A 17,724-nucleotide genomic window follows, 5' to 3' on the forward strand; every position below is an offset into this window, starting at 1 on the left:
GACCGGTGTCGGCTTTTGTCAAACCTTACATGATACAACGTTCAGTGTGTACAACCCTGCTTCTTCTAACGTTCATGTAGGCAATTTGTGTTGGGGTTTCTGGTACATTAGTTCGTTTTTGACAGTTTTTGTTGTTGCTGTGAACAGTTTCTCGCGAGACTACACGTTCACGTTGAGCGGGTGATTTCGCGGGAATTGTTTCGTTCGCTCACTGAGAAGGAAAACAACAACCAGTGATATCTAAAAATATAACTTAATAGCTGATGTAAAACGGCGAACAGCTAAAGCGTGACTTTCCATCTACTAAGGTAAGATTGTTAAATCTGTTACAGCAGCGATATTCTCAAAACAGTCGCTATGTTTTGTAAGAGCTTCGACTGAAGTAACGTTAGTTGTCATGAACGTCTTTAACGTTAGGTTCAGCTAAAACCATTGACCTGCAAGCCTGTCAACCCCACCTTATAAACATGCACGGCACACTTTAAGTGTGCTAATTTCCCCCGTGCTTCCTCTTCAGGACAGTTATGTTTTCCGACATAAGCGCCCAGAAGGAGGCATCCTCTCTGCTCTGCCGCCCTGCCTCCGAGGACCAGGGGCCGGTGTTTGAGAGGACGTCGCTGGCCTACAGTCTATGCTCCGAGCGCTACACAGTCGGGGAGCGGAGTTTCAGTCGCCAGTATGCTCACATTTATGCAGCACGACTCATGCAGATGAGACCCCTGCTCTCAGAGAGAGCCCAGCAGAAGTGGGGTAAGCTCAGGACAGTCTACACCTGGGAAGTCCTAAAGCATCTGAAATGTACTTTCTAATCGGTTTGTCTCCTTCTGTTTCTGACAGGACCAGATGTGCTCATCAGGAAGCTGTGCGATCTTGAGACAGGGGAGCAGTGTTGCATTGTGGGAACGTTGTTCAAGCGTATGGAATTGCAGCCATCTATTCTGAAAGAGATCAGCGAGGAGGTCAGCAGTCATGCCGAATTCAAAAGCTGACCTTCTACAGCCCAGACAACCTGGCAGGTGTCATGGATAAAGTCTCTTTGTTTTTCCCCTCTCCTTTAGCACAACCTGCTGCCTCAGCCTGCACGAGCCAAATACATCAGTGAAACAGATGAGCTGATTCTGGAGGATGAGCTACAGAGGATCAAGCTGGAGGGCAAAATTGACAGAGACAAGTTTGTCACAGGTGAGGATGTTTCTTGAGTTCAGGACAGGTGAAGAAGGATGTCACTATCGCATCACTAAAGGATTACATCACTCAAACGCAGCCATGGACTCTTGTATGTCATGATGCCTCTTCTGTTTCTCTTTCAGGGAGTGTTATTGCAATATATGGAGCCGAGAAGAATGATGGCAAGTTCACAGTTGAGGACTTTTGCATGGCTGATCTTCCGCCGCAGACACCAAGACCTGCGCTCAGCTCTGACAGGTAAACACACACACACACACAGTTTAAATCCCACCCTTCGGTGATAATTTATTCTGATGCCGTTGTCTGTCCCCTTCCAGGTTTGTGCTCCTGGTCTCAGGACTTGGTCTCGGCAGTAGTCATGCTGACAGCATGCTGGGGCTACAGTTGCTGGTTGACATGATAACTGGTCAGCTTGGTGACCAGGGGGAGCAGAGTGGGGCAGCAACAATTTCCCGGGTTCTACTGGCTGGAAACCTCCTGAGCCAAAGCACCCAGGACAAGGACGCATCAACGAAGGTGACTGGAACTGGTTTAACTTCGTCACACATTTGTTTTATTAGTTTTTCTTTTTAGAAAAGAAGCAAACATGAACTGGCTCACTTAGAAACAGCTGTTTTATCCTCTCTGTGTGCCAAGCCCAAGTACCTCACCAAGAAGACTCAGGCTGGCAGCGTGGAGGCCATTCGTCTGCTGGATGAGCTGCTGTGTCAGCTGGTGGTGAGTATGCTTCCCCCTTTTCACACATACTGTACATATTTTTATTTTGTGCAATATGATAATACACTATATACTGTGTAAGTTGATGCGTATTTGTATACCTGCAGATATTTTGCCATATTGTTTAAACTGTGTTTGCTATCTCTTCAATATCTGTGGTTGTATTATTCCTGTTCTCAATTAGTCCATCCACAAACGGTCTATTAATTGATTTTCCAAAATATTTACAAAATTGTGATACATCAACATTAAATGGCATAACATATAGAGTGATGTTTCACTATTTATCTGCCAGAATAAGAAAAGTTAGATCTGAAAGAGTTGATTCAATGATAAGTCGATAAAAATAAATTTAATTGAGAACAATTTATTGATTAAATGAAAAAAATGATTGACTGAATAAGTGTTCGCTGCAGCAGCCCCAAAATGCATATGTATATTTAAAAAATTAAGTTCCGAGGTCATAAACATTAGCGATAACTGATGCCTGTGACCAAAGATGGCGCAACACAAGTGTAAAGAAAATCTTCATGTACTAAACAACCAAAACGTGATAATATAGATATGTGTGTCACTGCCTCCTGTCCTTCCAGGCCTCAGTTCCAGTGGATGTAATGCCCGGCCACCACGACCCCACCAACTACACCCTCCCTCAGCAGCCTCTCCACCGCTGCATGTTCCCCTTGTCCTCCGTGTACCCCACACTACAGTTGGTCTCTAATCCACACCAAGCTAAGATTGATGGAGTGAGGTAAGCATCATCCAACACAGTCACTATCCTCCAACTTGCGTTTAGCTTTGAATCCCAAGTTAGCGTGTGGATATTTGAGACTTTGTGTGTGTCTTCCAAAAAGGTTCCTGGGCACATCAGGCCAGAACGTCTGTGACATTCAGAGGTACAGCAGCATGGACAATCACCTGGAAATCCTGGAGGAAACGCTACGACTCCGACACCTGGCCCCTACTGCACCGGATACTCTGGGTTAGTCGGACCAGTTGATGCAGAATGAAACACAAACCTTCTGGCTGATCGGTTTTAAGTATTCACACTGTTTACTTTACATTTTGTGTCAGGTTGTTACCCATTTTACCAAAAAGACCCTTTCATTTTGGAGGAGTGTCCCCATGTTTACTTCAGTGGCAACGCCCCAACCTTTGAGTCGAAGCTCATCAAAGGTCAGTGTGTGTTGTGTTGATGTACACATAAGAAACTTGTTGGACAATGGGCTTTCTTTAGACTCTAAACAGACATTATGTTCAGCTCTATTATTGCATATGAACGGTTTTCCTTCTTACTAATGTGCTACTATATTTCTTCTTCTCTTCCTGCCAGGTCCTGATGGCCAGGAAGTCCTTTTGGTTACTATTCCACGCTTCAGCAGCACCCAAACGGCATGCCTGGTCAATTTACGCACTCTTTCGTGTGAGCCAGTCAGCTTCTCGGCCTTCTCTGCTGACGACGATGAGGAAAGTGAGATGAATGTCAGCCACTGAGGATCCATATCCACATGCAGGAAAACGTGCTGTCACTTCTTGGACACTGTTGATGAATATGAAGACTGATTTCACCTGACCACAGAGGAGTCACAACAACATTGGGCCAAGACCGCTACACTGATGCTGTCCAGTATCATAATGGTCAATGAAAAGCTGTTGGAACTGACATACAAGGTTACTTCTAGTGTTTCCTTTACGGTGTGTTTTTTTTTTTTTTTTGGTGTGAGAGAGAGAAAGGAGACAAGCGATGTGTATTAAAAAGCCTTTATTTGAAAAATAACTCTACTCCAGCTGAGGCAACAAGACTCCTTCCCTCCTCTGACTCTGTTACCAAGTTTGAACAAATGCTTTTTAAACCTCCAGTGACTGTTCATACTGTAAAAAATATTTCTGCCAAGTTAAAAAAAAAGAAGTCATGTCTTATTTTAAATGTGCATTCACAATAAACTTCATGAAGCAAGAAGAATGCAGCATGAACAGAAATACTATTATAATAAACAGGGTCAATTTGTGCGCAGAGGCATTTTTTAAAGTAATAGTTACACTATCCTTATACAACTATAGTTAATATGCTGTGCGTTCCCATTGCTCACGTGTCATACAAAGACAGGATACCTCATTTGATTCGTTATCAGCCTGCTCAGAGGACAACATGGCGATGGGAACTACCTCTAGGAAAGGACCGTTTACTGAACTGGGCTGTGTGTGTGTGTGTTTTAAGATTAATAGTCATCAATCTTGTAATCATAATTATAATCCAGGATGGAGTCTGTGAAACCGCCAGGCGTCGAAGTCTGTCCCTCCCCTATGGCCCACGAGTCATACCAGGATGTGGTGGTCTCTGGTGTTGTGGGAACTGTGGTTGTTGTGGTCGGGGGTAACGTCGATCTTAACTTCAGTAATCTCTGCTGCCGAAGGCGACGGCGACGAGCTATCCTCAGCCTCCTCTGCCGCTCGGTGCTGACTCCTGAATTCTGTGAATACCCGGTGTTGCCATCGACCACCACACGCCTGTTTCCTGTAGCAACTGCAGGGTTCTGTGCTCTGTTGTTGCCGTAGCTGAGTCGAATTGGCTTGTTGCCATTGAGGGCCATGATCTGCAGAGAAATGAAGTAAGACACTTTATTTAGTACTAGATTGACAAGTCTTTAGGGTGTGGTCATTCCAGGATGGAAGTGCCGTACCTGTCTGATGCGGTCCCAGTTGGACTTGGCCAGGTTGAAGCTGCAGGTGGTGGCTCCTGGCTGGTAACCCACCACACAGAGATTGGTCACAGGGGAGAAGCCCTCAGCTCGAGCAGTCACGCGGTACTCTCCTGGGTTAAGCAGCCGCCAGTAGTCCCCTGTTGGTGCTGCAATGACAGACAGAGGACGGGCATTTTGTTTTGAGCACGTTGTACGTTAAAGCACCTGAGTTAACACACATTAGACGTAAGGAGGAGAAAAGAGGAAGTCTTTCACCAGACCTGAAGTGACATCATGGTCTATCCCCTCTACAGTCACAGTGGCATTTGCAATGGCGTTCCCCTGCTGATCCATCACAATGCCTCTGATGCCACGATGCACCTAGATAGAGAGGGGGAAAGTTAAAAAGAGAGGAATGTAATGTGTTCTCATGTTGCCAGGATTGAGTACCATTTTAATATCTGTATTACAGTACAGCAGCCGCTGTACTGTATCTCACATGCTGTGTGAGTGACTGACCTGCTCCATGAAGATGAGCATTGCTTCCCTGTTCTTCTCCCACTCATTCGCCAACTCACTCTGATGGGGGAACTTATCACATCCCAGGAAGATGGACAACTCAAAACAGTTGGTGTGTAGGTAGCTGAAGTCATTCATACCTGGGGAGGTGGTGACAAACACACATACACATGAACCCCAAAGGCCGCACTGCACATGTTGTCCACCAGGGTGTGTTATAAATCCATACAGAAAGCTAAAATACCTTTAAAAGATATGTTAAACCTAATGGCCTCTACTTACTCCCTGTGATTGGCTTCCATTTGGCGCGGTTGACGATGCCGTGTATCCCTGCATCGGTGTCTCCGTGGCAGGAGCCGTGCAAGTTGCGTGTCATGGTCAGGTGTGTGGAAGCGTAAGAGACAGCCAGCCACCTGAAGAAGGACTCGTCTGCGATCACCCGAGGCTCATCCTCGGGCTCAGAGTACTGGTAGCCGGCGCTTCTTTCTCTATCGTCCTCTTCTTCCTCTCTATGGCCATAACCGTGGTTCTGGTCGTAGCCATGTTCGTAGCCTTGGTTCTGGTCGTAGCCACGGTCGTAGCCTTGGTTCTGGTCGTCGCCACGGTCGTAGCCTTGGTTCCGGTCGTAGCCACGGTCGTAGCCTTGGTTCCTGTCGTAGCCTTGGTTCTGGTCGTAGCCACGGTCGTAGCCTTGGTTCTGGTCGTAGCCTTGGTTCTGGTCGTAGCCACGGTCGTAGCCTTGGTTTTGGTCGTAGCCACGGTCGTAGCCTTGGTTCTGGTCGTAGCCACGTTCGTAGCCTTGGTCGTAGCCCTGGCCCCTCCTCTCCTCTTCTGGCTGTGCATATCCCCTTCCTCTCCAGTCTTCCTCTGGCTCCTCTTGGTAGCCCCTTCCCCACTCTGTCACATCAAATTCTTCTTCTTCATACCTGTAAGAAATGATTCTAGTTGACTTATTTAGTATGATTGTTAATGAATGATTGTATGCGGTGCATGGAGAGCCATGCAGGAGACAAGACGAGGAAAAATGAGAGTTATGGAAAATGATGAAGTGTGTAAAGCTGGGAAACAACAGAACGCAGTTGCAAAAGGAGAGGAAAAGTCATACTGTCTCTTCTTGCGGCTGTGGGGTTTCTGGCTCTCGGCAGGCTTGTTGAGACGTAAGCTGTCATAAGGGTAAGCTACAATTGCCTCTCCGCCCTGCAAGTTTGCGCCTAACACAAATGGATGGCTTTTCATCCAGGAGATTATGGCCTTAGTCTCCACAGCAATCTGGAACAAAAACAGGAAGAACGATGCAAGCGCAGTATACCCTCATTTTTGTTTACTGACTAGACCACCTTTGTAAAAGTACAAAGGACTTTCAAATCCATTGTATAGTAAAAAAAAAAGCACTTGTATATGAGAAGAGGAGCTTTCAAGGGAACAGTTGCCTGACAACAACCCTTAACCGGAGGTCTTCTGTCCCCAGACTTTATGAATAGCTGGTCGTAAGACACAACAGTACCCTCCTCTCCTTACCGAGCTGTTGGTCTCTGGTATGGGCATGTGATGATTTGGGGTGAGTTTGGGCACCATGCCCTTATCTTCAGCATCCCACAGGATACAATTCAGGTCGGGGAAGTTCTGGAAGATGTCAAAGCCGTCGTCAGTGAAGTGTCCAGTGGTCCATCCACTCAGCTCCGATCCCTGCGGGCGAGAATTTTGACAAGCGACACATGGAGCCAAGTCATCCCAGACCACTACCACAGCATAATTCACTGGAATTTCCTGTTTTTTTCTCTCTCGTTTGTTTGCCAGTTGAGTAGAAACACATGATTTTAACGATCATAATCACTGACCACTTCAAAAGCTTCCACATGTCCGTCAGGGTTGAGCGATGGCACCAGGTGGATGCGTATTCCCTCCACCAGCCGCATGGCTCTGGGGTTTCTGTCTTTGTACTCTTTGCACAGGTACTGCATGAGAAGCAGGATCATCTCCCGACCCTCGGCCTCATTTCCGTGGAGACCTGCCGTGAAGCGAAACTCTGGCTCCCCTGCAGAGACAAACGGACAAGACTGTAGCTGACTGTCCACTAACTCTAATCTGCTGACTTCCACCCGCTTTTTATATGGATTCACAGCAATCATCGTTGGTGCCATCGAGGACCTACAGTCCTCACGCGTTTTATTTCAACATATCAGCATTTAACTGTTAAAAAATATTTCTATCTGCCTGTTTCATGATTGTATGAACACATTCCCACCTATTTCGTGCTCTGTGGGGTTGCCAGAGATGACCATGGCCATGATATCCAGTCCCTTGGAGCTGAGGCCCAGGCTGTAGATGTTGGTGATGTTGGGACACTCCGCATTTACTGACTTCATGAACTGAACACGTGAGATTATGAAAACAGTCAGTGTGCAAAAATATATCATTACAGCTAGACATTATTTATGAAACAGCTAATGGCTACTTTTAAACCATTAGCTGACCTTTTTCACAGATCTGTCACAGCAGCTACAAGTCCCTGCAGCTTATTGAATTACCAAAAGGTCAATCTGTGTGAGAAAGCACTAAAAATCATCAATAGTGTTCTTGAAAGTTTGTGATGACTTTGGGTCTGATGGCTGAAATAACACGTTTAGAAAGAATGAGCCCTCTGCAGGGTTTTATATCAGTCAATATTAAAGTGGATACATGCAGACCTCCTGGTTAAATGTTTAATTGTGCCTGGGAAATTATTTAGTTTTCTTCTTTGGGAAAATAACAGAGGATTTCCTGTGGAATTTAATCAGCCGGCAGACATGCAGGAGACTTGTACAGTGTGTGAGGATACTCACTGAAACCATCTCTGAGTAGCTGTGATGTTTGAACTCCAAGTAATCTACTGGAGTGACTTCGTTTTGCCTGTACTGAACATCCGCTGGATCTGTGAAGCAAAAAAAGAACAAAATGTATTATTCCTTTCGTGGTTTTCAGTGTGTGTGTTTGTGCATGTATAAGCATGTTAATGTGTTTGAGGCTCACTGGGTAGGGGGCAGCCGAGGACCTCCAGCCTCATACACAGAGAGCTGTTCCAGCTCTGAGGGATGATCCGCATGTAACGGGCCGACACGGGCTCTGCCAGCTGGTTCATCACTGGAGTGTCCTTATCACTGTTTCCAAAGAACAACTGGGGGGGGGGGGGGGGGGGGAGATACGTGGGAGGAAGGTGAGTCAGGGAAACATTTTCCATGGTGCCTAATAAGTGAAGTAATTTAGGTGAGCTCACCCAGTCAGTGTATCCATCATGGATGGTGGTCCATTCTCTGCTGTCATTGCTGAAGGCCAGGAAGTAGGACTTCACAAAGTCACTCCTGAAACAAGACAATATGTGGGCAACATGTTGGATTCAGAAAAGGAAAATACAGTGTACTCATCTGTGTCTTTGCGTCTTACTCGTTCGAAGAGTCCCGTCCTTGTGTTACGATTCCTGTGAACTCCGTCTCCCTGCGAGCATCGATCTCAAACCAGTGGTCTCTGTCCTCTGAGTTTGCACACCACGCTCCACCTCTCATGTTTTCTTCATCATCTGAGCCCTGGGAGCCACAGAGACCAGAACACATGCTGATGGGTCCTTTGACTCAGTTGCATTTTGAGCTCACACATATCCTTCAAATATGAGCTTATTATGCACTGACATGCAAGTCGTTGAGCTCATACATCACAGATGCCATGATGACTAAAAAAATCAGCAGTGGTGAGCAGAAGCACTTGAAGACTCATTGGCTGATTTAACTAAGCTGCTAAAATGTATTCTTAGACTATAAAGATTGTGAACATAAACACCCAAAGCAGCTAATGGAAGCAACAGACTCAGCCATAACAGTATTTTCCAACATGTGGCTGGTAGCTGGTGTTTATTTCAAGGCCTGGCGGTATGTAAGTGATAGCTGTACTATATGTAAGCGTTCCTGCTCTGATTGTTGTGTACCTGCATGTTGAGGCGCGCCCTCTGAGGTGCAAAACCATACTGAGACATAGAGGAGGCTGAAAGCTGGTCTGGCTCGATCTTATGGGACTCCATCCCCAGGGGAGGACACTCTGCCAGAGAAAATCAAGTGAGATGTTAATTATTGCAAGAGCTTATGCGATGCTTTCCAGATCTGAACAGACGTTGACTTACTCTTTGGCTCTTTGAAGACACGTGGTCTGTTCCTGGCCCGCTCCTCTGCCTCCTTCAGCTTCTGTGCTCTCTCTGGCAGAAGTCAGAAAAACAGTCTTAATGCCAAATAAATTGATGAATATTTTCTCTCTCACATCGAAGAACTCATCATCATTTTGTACATTTTGCTCCCCAGGGTTGGAGAAATCCCAGATATTGTGATTTCCCTCCCAGTCCAAATGTGCTCGGATCAAACTCGCATCCTCCTGACCCACGGAGTTCATCATCATTATCATTATTCATATTCTCACACACTGAACTCCGTGGCACATAATGTAGGTTATTGTTGGTAGTATGGCTGCCAGAAGTCTTTCTGACAGTGGGAATGTGGAACAGGTTGTAAGCTCAATGGCCGACCGGATATGAGACATGCTGGTTTTAACTGCCTGTGGTAAGAATTAACATAGAAGAGTCTGTTCATTCTTGCTTACAAATTATATTCCCTCTGAACACATTTCTCCTTTTGGAGAACGTCATGTGAGATAACTTCTCTGATTAGCGCAATGTTCCTTCTCTTCTTTCTATTTCCTCGTCTCAGCCCCGGTGTGTGTAAATGTCACTCGAGTCAGGGAACTTGTCAGAATACCCATATTCGGTACGAGTCGTTTGAATAACGCTTGAGCATTTAGAGAATGCAAAAGCCTAAAGTACTGCTCTGCAATGTCTTTCCCCGGCTCAGCACCCTCTATCATGGTGCAACTCACTTGGTCAGAATGCATTTTGATTGGCTGAACTGCATCACGTGATGTGATTCACTATCCATCAGCCTCTGCTGGCTGTTAAGTTTAGTTTCACAATAGTCACATGCTCGCCCACTGACCAATCACAGCACACTCTGCACCTAGCGGGAAAGCTACAGATGAACACTGAGCGGCATGCAATGCTGACGTCATTATAGGCCAGCTAGCAGCCGCTGACACGTCAAAGAATACGCCCAACATGTCAAACTAAAGATCTGATTGGTTGAACACTATGACAATCAACAATATCGTCCCCATGTACTTTAATCTGCACTGGCTGCAAGTGAGGCCTCTGGCTCTGTTCTTACCTAGCGACACAGAGGTGAGATCTGATTGGATAAAAGCTCTACTTAAAACAAGCTGCACTGGAAGCAGAGCAACTGAGGAAGACAGTAGCTGTGCAATGAGAAAATAAGATAATGGGAAAAATATTTTTATAAATTATAATACATGTAGTGTATTTAAGAAAAAATATTAAATTATAAAATATATATCTATATATATATAGATATATATTTCTTTTTTTATTTTATTTTTAATATATATAGCTTTGTGATTCTGTTTAGGCCAGCAGAGAAGGCCTGTGCCCTGCCGTACACACATGTACAAGTGGACAAACACATGAACCCACTGACACACACTGATGTGTTTAGGCGCAGAGGCACATCTGCCTCTGTGCCTCTGTGTCACAGATGAGTGCTTCAAGCTGCGGACATTTTTTTTACTTATATCAGCTAAGAATGCTTTTCAGCTGAAACCCAGATAGCAGTGAACCGTCCACACAGGAAGTGCCCTATTGACGCTAGTCCTGACGGTGTCGTATATCATCGTCTCCAGCTAACCTCGTTTTAGAGCCCTGCATTGCAACATCCTCTGCCTGCTAATTCTCCCTTGTTGCCTCTTTTCTTTATCACTCGCCCTAATCCGCTACATGTGGATCATTCTCCGTTAGCTCACAAGAGCTTTCTGAACTTCTTTGGAACAATCTCCATTCAGTTGCAGAGGGATGAACTTCTGTCCCTTCGATGCAAGTTAAATCAAGTACCAAAGGCCCGGTGTCATTAACATCTGCATTCTCTTACTACAGAAATGTGATCCAAGGGATCACATTTGATGTGGTATGAATGATGTGGTTGCTTTGGCAACCACATCATTGAATGTATTCTGACATGACTGTGCAGAGTGGTATTGTGTAAGGATGAAAAAAAGAAAAAGATTCACATCTCAGTTCTCTTACCTTTCGCTTCCCTTGCTCTTTCTTTTTCTGCTCTCTCTCTCTCCTTTTCCATCCATTTATTGTGGGCCTCGTCTTCTTTCCTCCCTGTGGAAAATCAAGGACGGCTTTTATAGAAATACCTAAAAAAAACAGTATCCCTGTTGCACAGCAGTGTATAAGTCACCACGTTTTTGAAAGTCATTAGGAACAGTAAAAAGTTCCCAAAGGATTAAATCTGGAACGTTATTGACCCGACTGCTGCTTATTCCTTTTCCTTGCTCTCTGTGTTGTTGGCAGGAAGTCTCACTGCAGCTTAACTATTGAATCTAATATAAAACATTCAGCATGGATATGTTTTAGGTGTGTGTGTGTGTGTGTGGACATACTCATTCCGTATTCGTCGTAATCATCATACCACGTTCCCTCATGGGGAGTGGCAGTGGGTTCCTCTGTGTAAAAAGAATCAAAATAAACATCAAGTCAGATGACTCGTTCAGTCAGTCAAAGGCACCGCTACATTACAAGTGACAATTTATAAGATGGCTTGATTTAATAAAGTTGTACAGGTTAGTACAGCCCTGATTTATTTAACCACAACAACTGTTTTCTATTTGGATGCCATTGCGACGTCTACTGTGTAATTAAGTTGTTACATCTTTAAATTTACAAGAATCATAACAGAGTTGTGAACCGATGACAGGGCTCTTTTTTAACTCCACATCAAAAAGGAGGAAAGTTTTGTTGACTCTGTGGAACCGAGTAAACCCACCCACTCGTGTTTGAAAAGTAGGGCAGGTTAGCTCACAGACTCATTATTATGTTATTCCCATGTGTTGAATCGCTCTTGATTTCTCATCTGCTTCCAGCCAAAAGGCACAGATGGAACAGACATTTCATCTGCGTCACACGTCGACAGAGATTTCTTATTCGTTAACTGCCTAACTGAGAATTTTACATCTCAATTAATGGCTGTTAATTGACTTGAAGTGACAGCAGTTACCTGGTAGAGTTTCTACTTTGATTTCAGGGCTGACCTCTTCGCCATCAGGGAATGGAAGAGTCTCCGGCACCTCAACTGCAACATTGGAAAAAATAAAACAAAATAAAAAACCATAAAAGGTCAAACAGAGGAATTATTTAAGTGTCAGAAGCAGACTGAGAGACATGAGAAAGTGACAGAAACGGGGGAGTGTGAATGAAGCAGTGGAATTGTTGGGAGAGCATGAGGTACAGTGCAGTATGCTGGAAACACAGAGTAATGACAACATGTCAGTCCGGTCCAGATGAGTGTCACAGAGCCACACAACACACTGTTTCCTACATCTGAGCCTGTGGAAAATACGAGTGCAGTCACTGAGGACTTCTGGTGGACAAAGGCTGGAAGAGATAGCGACGATCATAAAAGTTGTCATCATGAAGTCTGCAGATTAGATCCTGAAGGATAATTGTACCATTAGTTGAAGTTTGTAGCTTGAAAGTTCAGTTTGGGCAAAACAATGGGTTTTGATTGTCAGGGGCCGGACAATTTAGATATCAGCCAGTTTATGTTGCCACAGACATGAATCATAAACATGGTGTTATCCTCACATAGTTTAAGTGTCCCTTGGTCTAAATATTGCTTCAGATATATTGTTTTCTGATCATGTCAAGACTTAAACATTGACTTCTTTTCATAGTAAAAAGGACAATTTATTGTCTGACATTTTGAAAATAAAGACCACTTGAACTAAAAATGTTCAGTTGTGGCAACTAAGAAAGCCGGTCTCAACAACAGCGGGTGAGTCGTGATAACTTCAAATCTTCAGCAGATTTATTTATTACCAACCGATCATTCATCAAATGCATCAAATCAAGTTGTTTAGAAACATTGTGGGCTTACTGCGTACTAGCCAGCATGCATTGTATTGAGTTCAAATTCCCCAGAAACCACCTTTTGTCAAACATGTGTAATATGTTTCTTCAAGTGTCTCAGCTGAGTCACATGTGTCTTCTCTTTGATCTAAATTAAAACAACATTATCCAAGATGGAGATCCTTTGAAACCTCTTCCTGCACTCTCTCTTTGAAACACATTTCAAACCACTGATCCCTGTTTGGCTGTGGCTGTTAGCGACACAGTAACAGCAGCAGTGATGAGGCGGTGTGGTGCGAGAATCAAACCTGAAACAGCTAGCGAAAAATAAAAGCACATAGAAATTGAATTAGACAACTCTCGACAATATATGTAAATCGTTGTGAGCTCAATTTAATTTCTTCAATTTGTCTACTTTAAAACTTTTAAGTTATCTAAAAAGCAACAAATCTCAACAATCAATGCAACAATAACAGTCCCAAAGGGATCATAATCGTCTCATCTCTCCTCTGATTCATGTGTAATAAACTGTCATCCCACAAACATCCTCAAAACAAAGCAGGAGGAAACAGAGAGTCACACTTACATGTGGAGTCCCAGTAATCGGTGTCATCTGTTCCGGCCTTCCCATCAACCTCAGGGGCAGGGGGCGTCGGGTCCACCTCTTTCCAGTAGCTGTCATAGTTATCAGTCACGGGAGCCTCTGGTGTCCAGTAGTCCTCGTAGGCGTCAGGCACCGGAGTGGACGGATCTCTCTCCTCTGGTGTCCAGTAGTCCTCGTAGGCGTCAGGCACCGGCGTGGACGGATCTCTCTCCTCTGGTTTCCAGTAGTCCTCGTAGGCGTCAGGCACCGGAGTGGACGGCCCTCTCTCCTCTGGTTTCCAGTAGTCCTCGTAGGCGTCTGTCACTGGGGCAGCTGGGTCTTCCTCCTCCGGGTTCCAGTCGTCGTACGGAAGATCTGTGGTCGGAGTCTCGGGCTGAGGCCTGGGTGGTGTGGGCTCTGCATCCCAGTAGTCATCGTCCGGTTTCCAGTAATCATTGTCTGCCAGAGAAACAGATGGAAAGATGTCTAGACTCGAATATTTTGTGTGGTTCTCAAGTTTTAATCTATTTTATTTTACACGGCTTTTGTTTTTAAACCGGATGCGACTGAAATATGCAAAACTACAAACAAATGACAAGACTTTATTAGAAATATGATACAGCAACTGTTATGTAGTAAAACAATTAGTTTTGTTTGTGCATCCTGGAACAAAATTGCCCTTTAAGACTTTTTTTAATCTCATTGTTATTTCAATAGAGGGGGGAGAGGACGTCAGAAAAGGGGAAGGGTAGTGTTTTTTTAATTGTTGCTGAGGTAATGTGACTGATATGTTTTGGCTGTTTAACTCATGACACCCATGATATCCACAATGCAACGGTGCTACGCTAATGGTGGCTAATGTAGCGTCTATATCCTTAAGCAGCGATGAGGAGTGGACAACAGAGGTCTGGTAAACTCTCTTCTTTCTGACGACACATTCACAGATCTTTTTGTATTTCACTTGAGGCAATTCATGAGGCACCACACAGCTCCCTCTGGAGCCACAATAGACTTAAAGACCTGTAAAGAGATGTATATGTTATAAATAGGTGGAGTTCCACTTTAAATTGTTAATGCTTTGCCTGATTAATGTTGGAATGAGTTGTACCAGCCCAGTACTACATTTTGACTTAATAGGAGGAGGGTGTTTCAGTATATTTTCTAAGTCACAGGTATAGGTCCAAATAAAGTGCTGTGGAGGGTGTGTGTTACTCACCAGTGTCAGGATAGGAGTAGTCTGTGTATGGCTCAGGTTCAGTAGGTGGTTCAGTAGGTGGTTCAGTTGGTGGTTCAGTTGGTGGTTCAGTTGGTGGTTCAGTCGGGATCACTGGAGGCAGCAGACGGACACAATGTCAACAACATTCATTCAGATCAAAGTCGTTCAAGTGGAAACTTGGGTCCCTGCTCTGTTCTGTCCTCACCTGTTGTGGTTGGTGGTAGAGTTGTGGTTGTCTGCTTGTCCTTCTTCTTTCCCTTCTTGGCAGTTTTAGGCTTTTTGGTGGCGTTGGGGTCCTTTGGCTCTTTGTTCTTCTTCTTGTCCTTCTTCTTCTTTTTGCCTTCATCAGGTGCTCTCCTCACCCTGCCTGTAAAAACTGGAAAAACAAAGAAGGAAGACGTCTTTGAAAACTCACTTAATTGACTTTTGTTCAGAATCAAAATAAGCACACAACACTCATGATCTGAATAGATATTCATGCAAAATCATAGTCCTTTTCCCCCTGAACTGATTTCAAAGTAAAACAGAAGTTAGATCACTTTAGCGTCTCCATTGTTACGTATTCCCCAGTGAAACTGAATATTTGACCAATAATAAGTGGACCAGCTGAGAAAGTAGCTCCCCACACACACCTCCTTTATCGCCAAAATGTGCAGATTAATTGGCGGATGGATGTCAGGATGTTATTGGTTGAAATTGGGCGGTACTAGCTTACTTAAGCACACTTCATATTTTGTTTCACAGGAAGAAAAGATGATTCCATTTTGATGTAAAAATACAAATAATCTTTTTTCCTTCATTTATTTTGCGTATATTGTTAAATAGGGCCACAGTATGACAGGGGATGTGATCTAAAAGGGTGAACGAAGCATTTTTCATTAATCTCGACTTTAAAATGATCCCTCTTCAGCTGTGACTCATAGATTTCGTAACAGTTCATAATCTGTAAATACCTATATCAAATTATAAATCAATAAAAGCACATTCATGTTGAGTGCTGAAGTAAAAGCTTATATGACGCTTAGTATCATTTACGAGCAATGTGAGAATTGAATTATGCAACAATTTCTTTCCTGCAATATCAAAACATAATGCCACCAGCGAAAATCCAGACAAGATGCATTTCAGCGGTTGCTTCAGGTCCATCAGTATTTCCTTCTGAGGTTGTCTGAAGTCTTGAGGCATTTTCATGGAAAAAAACTTCTCTCTCGCTTTCCATTAGTCATGCTCCATTTACTACACAAATCTGTCCAGATACCCAATAAACATTTCACTATCACCTCAGCAACATCTTACCGATGTACCATAAACCCATCAGTGAGACTCATTGAAGTGTATTATAGCTAAAGCTTCGGTAGAAAACTCCAGAAAAGAGGTTTATTACAAATGTGCAACAGTCTTCCATGTCCATTCTCCCACCGTGAATGTGCACCAGTGCGTTCATCATACGGGGTTATAGGCACTATGCAGAGGCAGTGGAAAAGGTCAGTGTCATAAAATCGGTCTGCAAGATGCTGACTGTGTGTCTTCCTCTCTTGTTTGGCGTGAGCCAAAAATAATCAGTCTCTCCTTTTTATTCTCTGCTGTGGAGAAGTAGTGGTGGACAGGTGAGCACCTGGACTTTCTCACGCCTGTTGGAGCTGTCAGACACTGAATTGGTGTGTGTTTGTGTCTGTGTTTGCTCTCCCATGTCCTGCTGGAGCTCAGACCACACCTGAATGGCTTCGATGTTTTGTCTGTGTAACATATCTGTATTTTTGTGTGCGTTCAAATTAGAATTCCACTCACCAACCCGTGCAGCCTCCTCTGTGTCTCTCTTGTCCTTGTTGCTGCTTCCCAGTGGGTCCACTGTGAGTCCTTGCTCACTTTCTGGATCATCCAGGGACTCGTCTCGCAGCTGATCCTCTGCCTGTTTCTTCCCTTCAGTCTGCCGGAGAGAAATGATCCCCCCAGCGCTCTCCCCTCCTCTTGGGATCATTAGACAGCACAGGGCCAGCAGAGCCGCAGCCACAACCACAGTCTGGCTTTTCATACCTGCTGCTCTCCCAACTGCAGAATTCTTTGGTTTGTAGTTTTTACTTTTCAATCGCAGCCGTCAAAATGCTCAATCCAACTTCGTCCACCAGAACAATGAATTGTTCACCCTTTTCCTCCCCTGTGTCTTTGCAATGTGATCCACACCTTCACTCCAGCACGGAAATGTCTGCAGCTCCACACGTACGCACAGCCACACTGTCAACCAGGCACAGACTGGGCTAGACGGAGATGGAGTGGGAGGGGGGTAGGGATATGCAGGGAGGTGGGTTATAGAGAGAGACACAGATAGAGGGATACAGAGCAAAGCAGCAATCCAGTCAAATGACTAGACTGGGTTCCTAATTGCCCCGCAGCTACGGTCAGCTGAAGGCCAGAGGATCCCCTTCACCTGGCTGACGAGTCAGAACAGGTGCAGGGCTCAGACAGGAGACGGGGGGGGGGGGATGATGACACCTCAGAATACAGGGCTTGCACCTCTTGAGTTTGTGAAAGAAGCCAGCTCCTTTTTTGTCCGCAACTCCCGTTGAATTCCTCGGCAGAAAGCCTTTGCTCTGCAGACTTACCACAGAGCAGAAAAGCAGGAGAGAGGAGCGACTAGGACATCGAATTCCACAACAGGAGGAGGAGGAGGAGGAGGAGGAGGAGGAGGAGGTGGGGGAAAAAGGGGGAGGACAGGGATTTTGTGTGTGTTAACAAAACCAAACACCACTAATCATCAGAGGGAGGAATTCAAAGAAAATATAAACAGGCAGGAGTAGACCGTAAACTATTTTCATGGTGTTGCGTAGCT

General features: G+C 44.7%; 2 protein-coding genes across 5 annotated transcripts; one reads left to right on the top strand and one right to left on the bottom strand.

Moving 5' to 3' along the window:
- Positions 1–179: 179 nt before the first annotated feature.
- pold2 (polymerase (DNA directed), delta 2, regulatory subunit) lies at positions 180–3,870 on the top strand. Of its 2 annotated transcripts, none has more exons than XM_079270178.1 (11): positions 180–308; positions 518–750; positions 838–959; positions 1,059–1,182; positions 1,311–1,425; positions 1,506–1,704; positions 1,825–1,905; positions 2,499–2,656; positions 2,760–2,887; positions 2,980–3,081; positions 3,239–3,870. In XM_079270178.1, the coding sequence occupies exons 2-11, from the start codon at positions 525–527 to the stop codon at positions 3,397–3,399; spliced, it is 1,416 nt and encodes a 471-aa protein (XP_079126304.1). In that variant the 5' UTR covers positions 180–308; positions 518–524; the 3' UTR covers positions 3,400–3,870. The 2 variants fall into 2 exon arrangements, with proteins under 2 accessions (XP_079126304.1, XP_079126305.1); XM_079270179.1 differs by having other exon boundaries at positions 225–308; positions 487–750.
- Positions 3,651–17,355, bottom strand: aebp1b (AE binding protein 1b). Of its 3 annotated transcripts, none has more exons than XM_079270177.1 (23): positions 16,686–17,355; positions 15,103–15,273; positions 14,898–15,008; positions 13,685–14,140; positions 12,248–12,322; positions 11,634–11,696; positions 11,269–11,352; positions 9,253–9,324; positions 9,061–9,170; positions 8,526–8,665; positions 8,359–8,443; positions 8,115–8,259; positions 7,928–8,016; positions 7,351–7,474; positions 6,944–7,140; positions 6,624–6,791; positions 6,211–6,374; positions 5,796–6,031; positions 5,388–5,717; positions 5,106–5,245; positions 4,868–4,967; positions 4,587–4,753; positions 3,651–4,499 (listed from the first exon to the last, which is right to left on the bottom strand). In XM_079270177.1, the coding sequence occupies exons 1-23, from the start codon at positions 16,927–16,929 to the stop codon at positions 4,125–4,127; spliced, it is 3,846 nt and encodes a 1,281-aa protein (XP_079126303.1). In that variant the 5' UTR covers positions 16,930–17,355; the 3' UTR covers positions 3,651–4,124. The 3 variants fall into 3 exon arrangements, with proteins under 3 accessions (XP_079126303.1, XP_079126302.1, XP_079126301.1); XM_079270176.1 differs by having other exon boundaries at positions 5,388–5,843; positions 5,874–6,031; positions 16,686–17,354; XM_079270175.1 differs by having other exon boundaries at positions 5,388–6,031; positions 16,686–17,351.
- Between the last annotated feature and the right edge of the window lie 369 nt (positions 17,356–17,724).

Source organism: Melanostigma gelatinosum, assembly GCF_949748355.1.
Source record: "Melanostigma gelatinosum genome assembly, chromosome: 6".
NCBI lineage: Eukaryota > Metazoa > Chordata > Actinopteri > Perciformes > Zoarcidae > Melanostigma > Melanostigma gelatinosum.

What these genes read in the sequence shown, in the direction of transcription:
- pold2 (XM_079270178.1), top strand. Translation starts at nt 525, where the DNA reads ATGTTTTCCGACATAAGCGCCCAGAAGGAGGCATCCTCTCTGCTCTGC. An exon ending in ACAAGGACGCATCAACGAAG is followed by an intron (nt 1,705 to 1,824) that starts GTGACTGGAACT and finishes CTGTGTGCCAAG; the next exon opens with CCCAAGTACCTCACCAAGAA. An exon ending in GCTAAGATTGATGGAGTGAG is followed by an intron (nt 2,657 to 2,759) that starts GTAAGCATCATC and finishes TCTTCCAAAAAG; the next exon opens with GTTCCTGGGCACATCAGGCC.
- aebp1b (XM_079270175.1), bottom strand. Translation starts at nt 16,929, where the DNA reads ATGAAAAGCCAGACTGTGGTTGTGGCTGCGGCTCTGCTGGCCCTGTGC. An exon ending in ATGTGGAAGCTTTTGAAGTG is followed by an intron (nt 6,792 to 6,943) that starts GTCAGTGATTAT and finishes TCTCGCCCGCAG; the next exon opens with GGATCGGAGCTGAGTGGATG. An exon ending in AGACCATGATGTCACTTCAG is followed by an intron (nt 4,754 to 4,867) that starts GTCTGGTGAAAG and finishes CTGTCATTGCAG; the next exon opens with CACCAACAGGGGACTACTGG.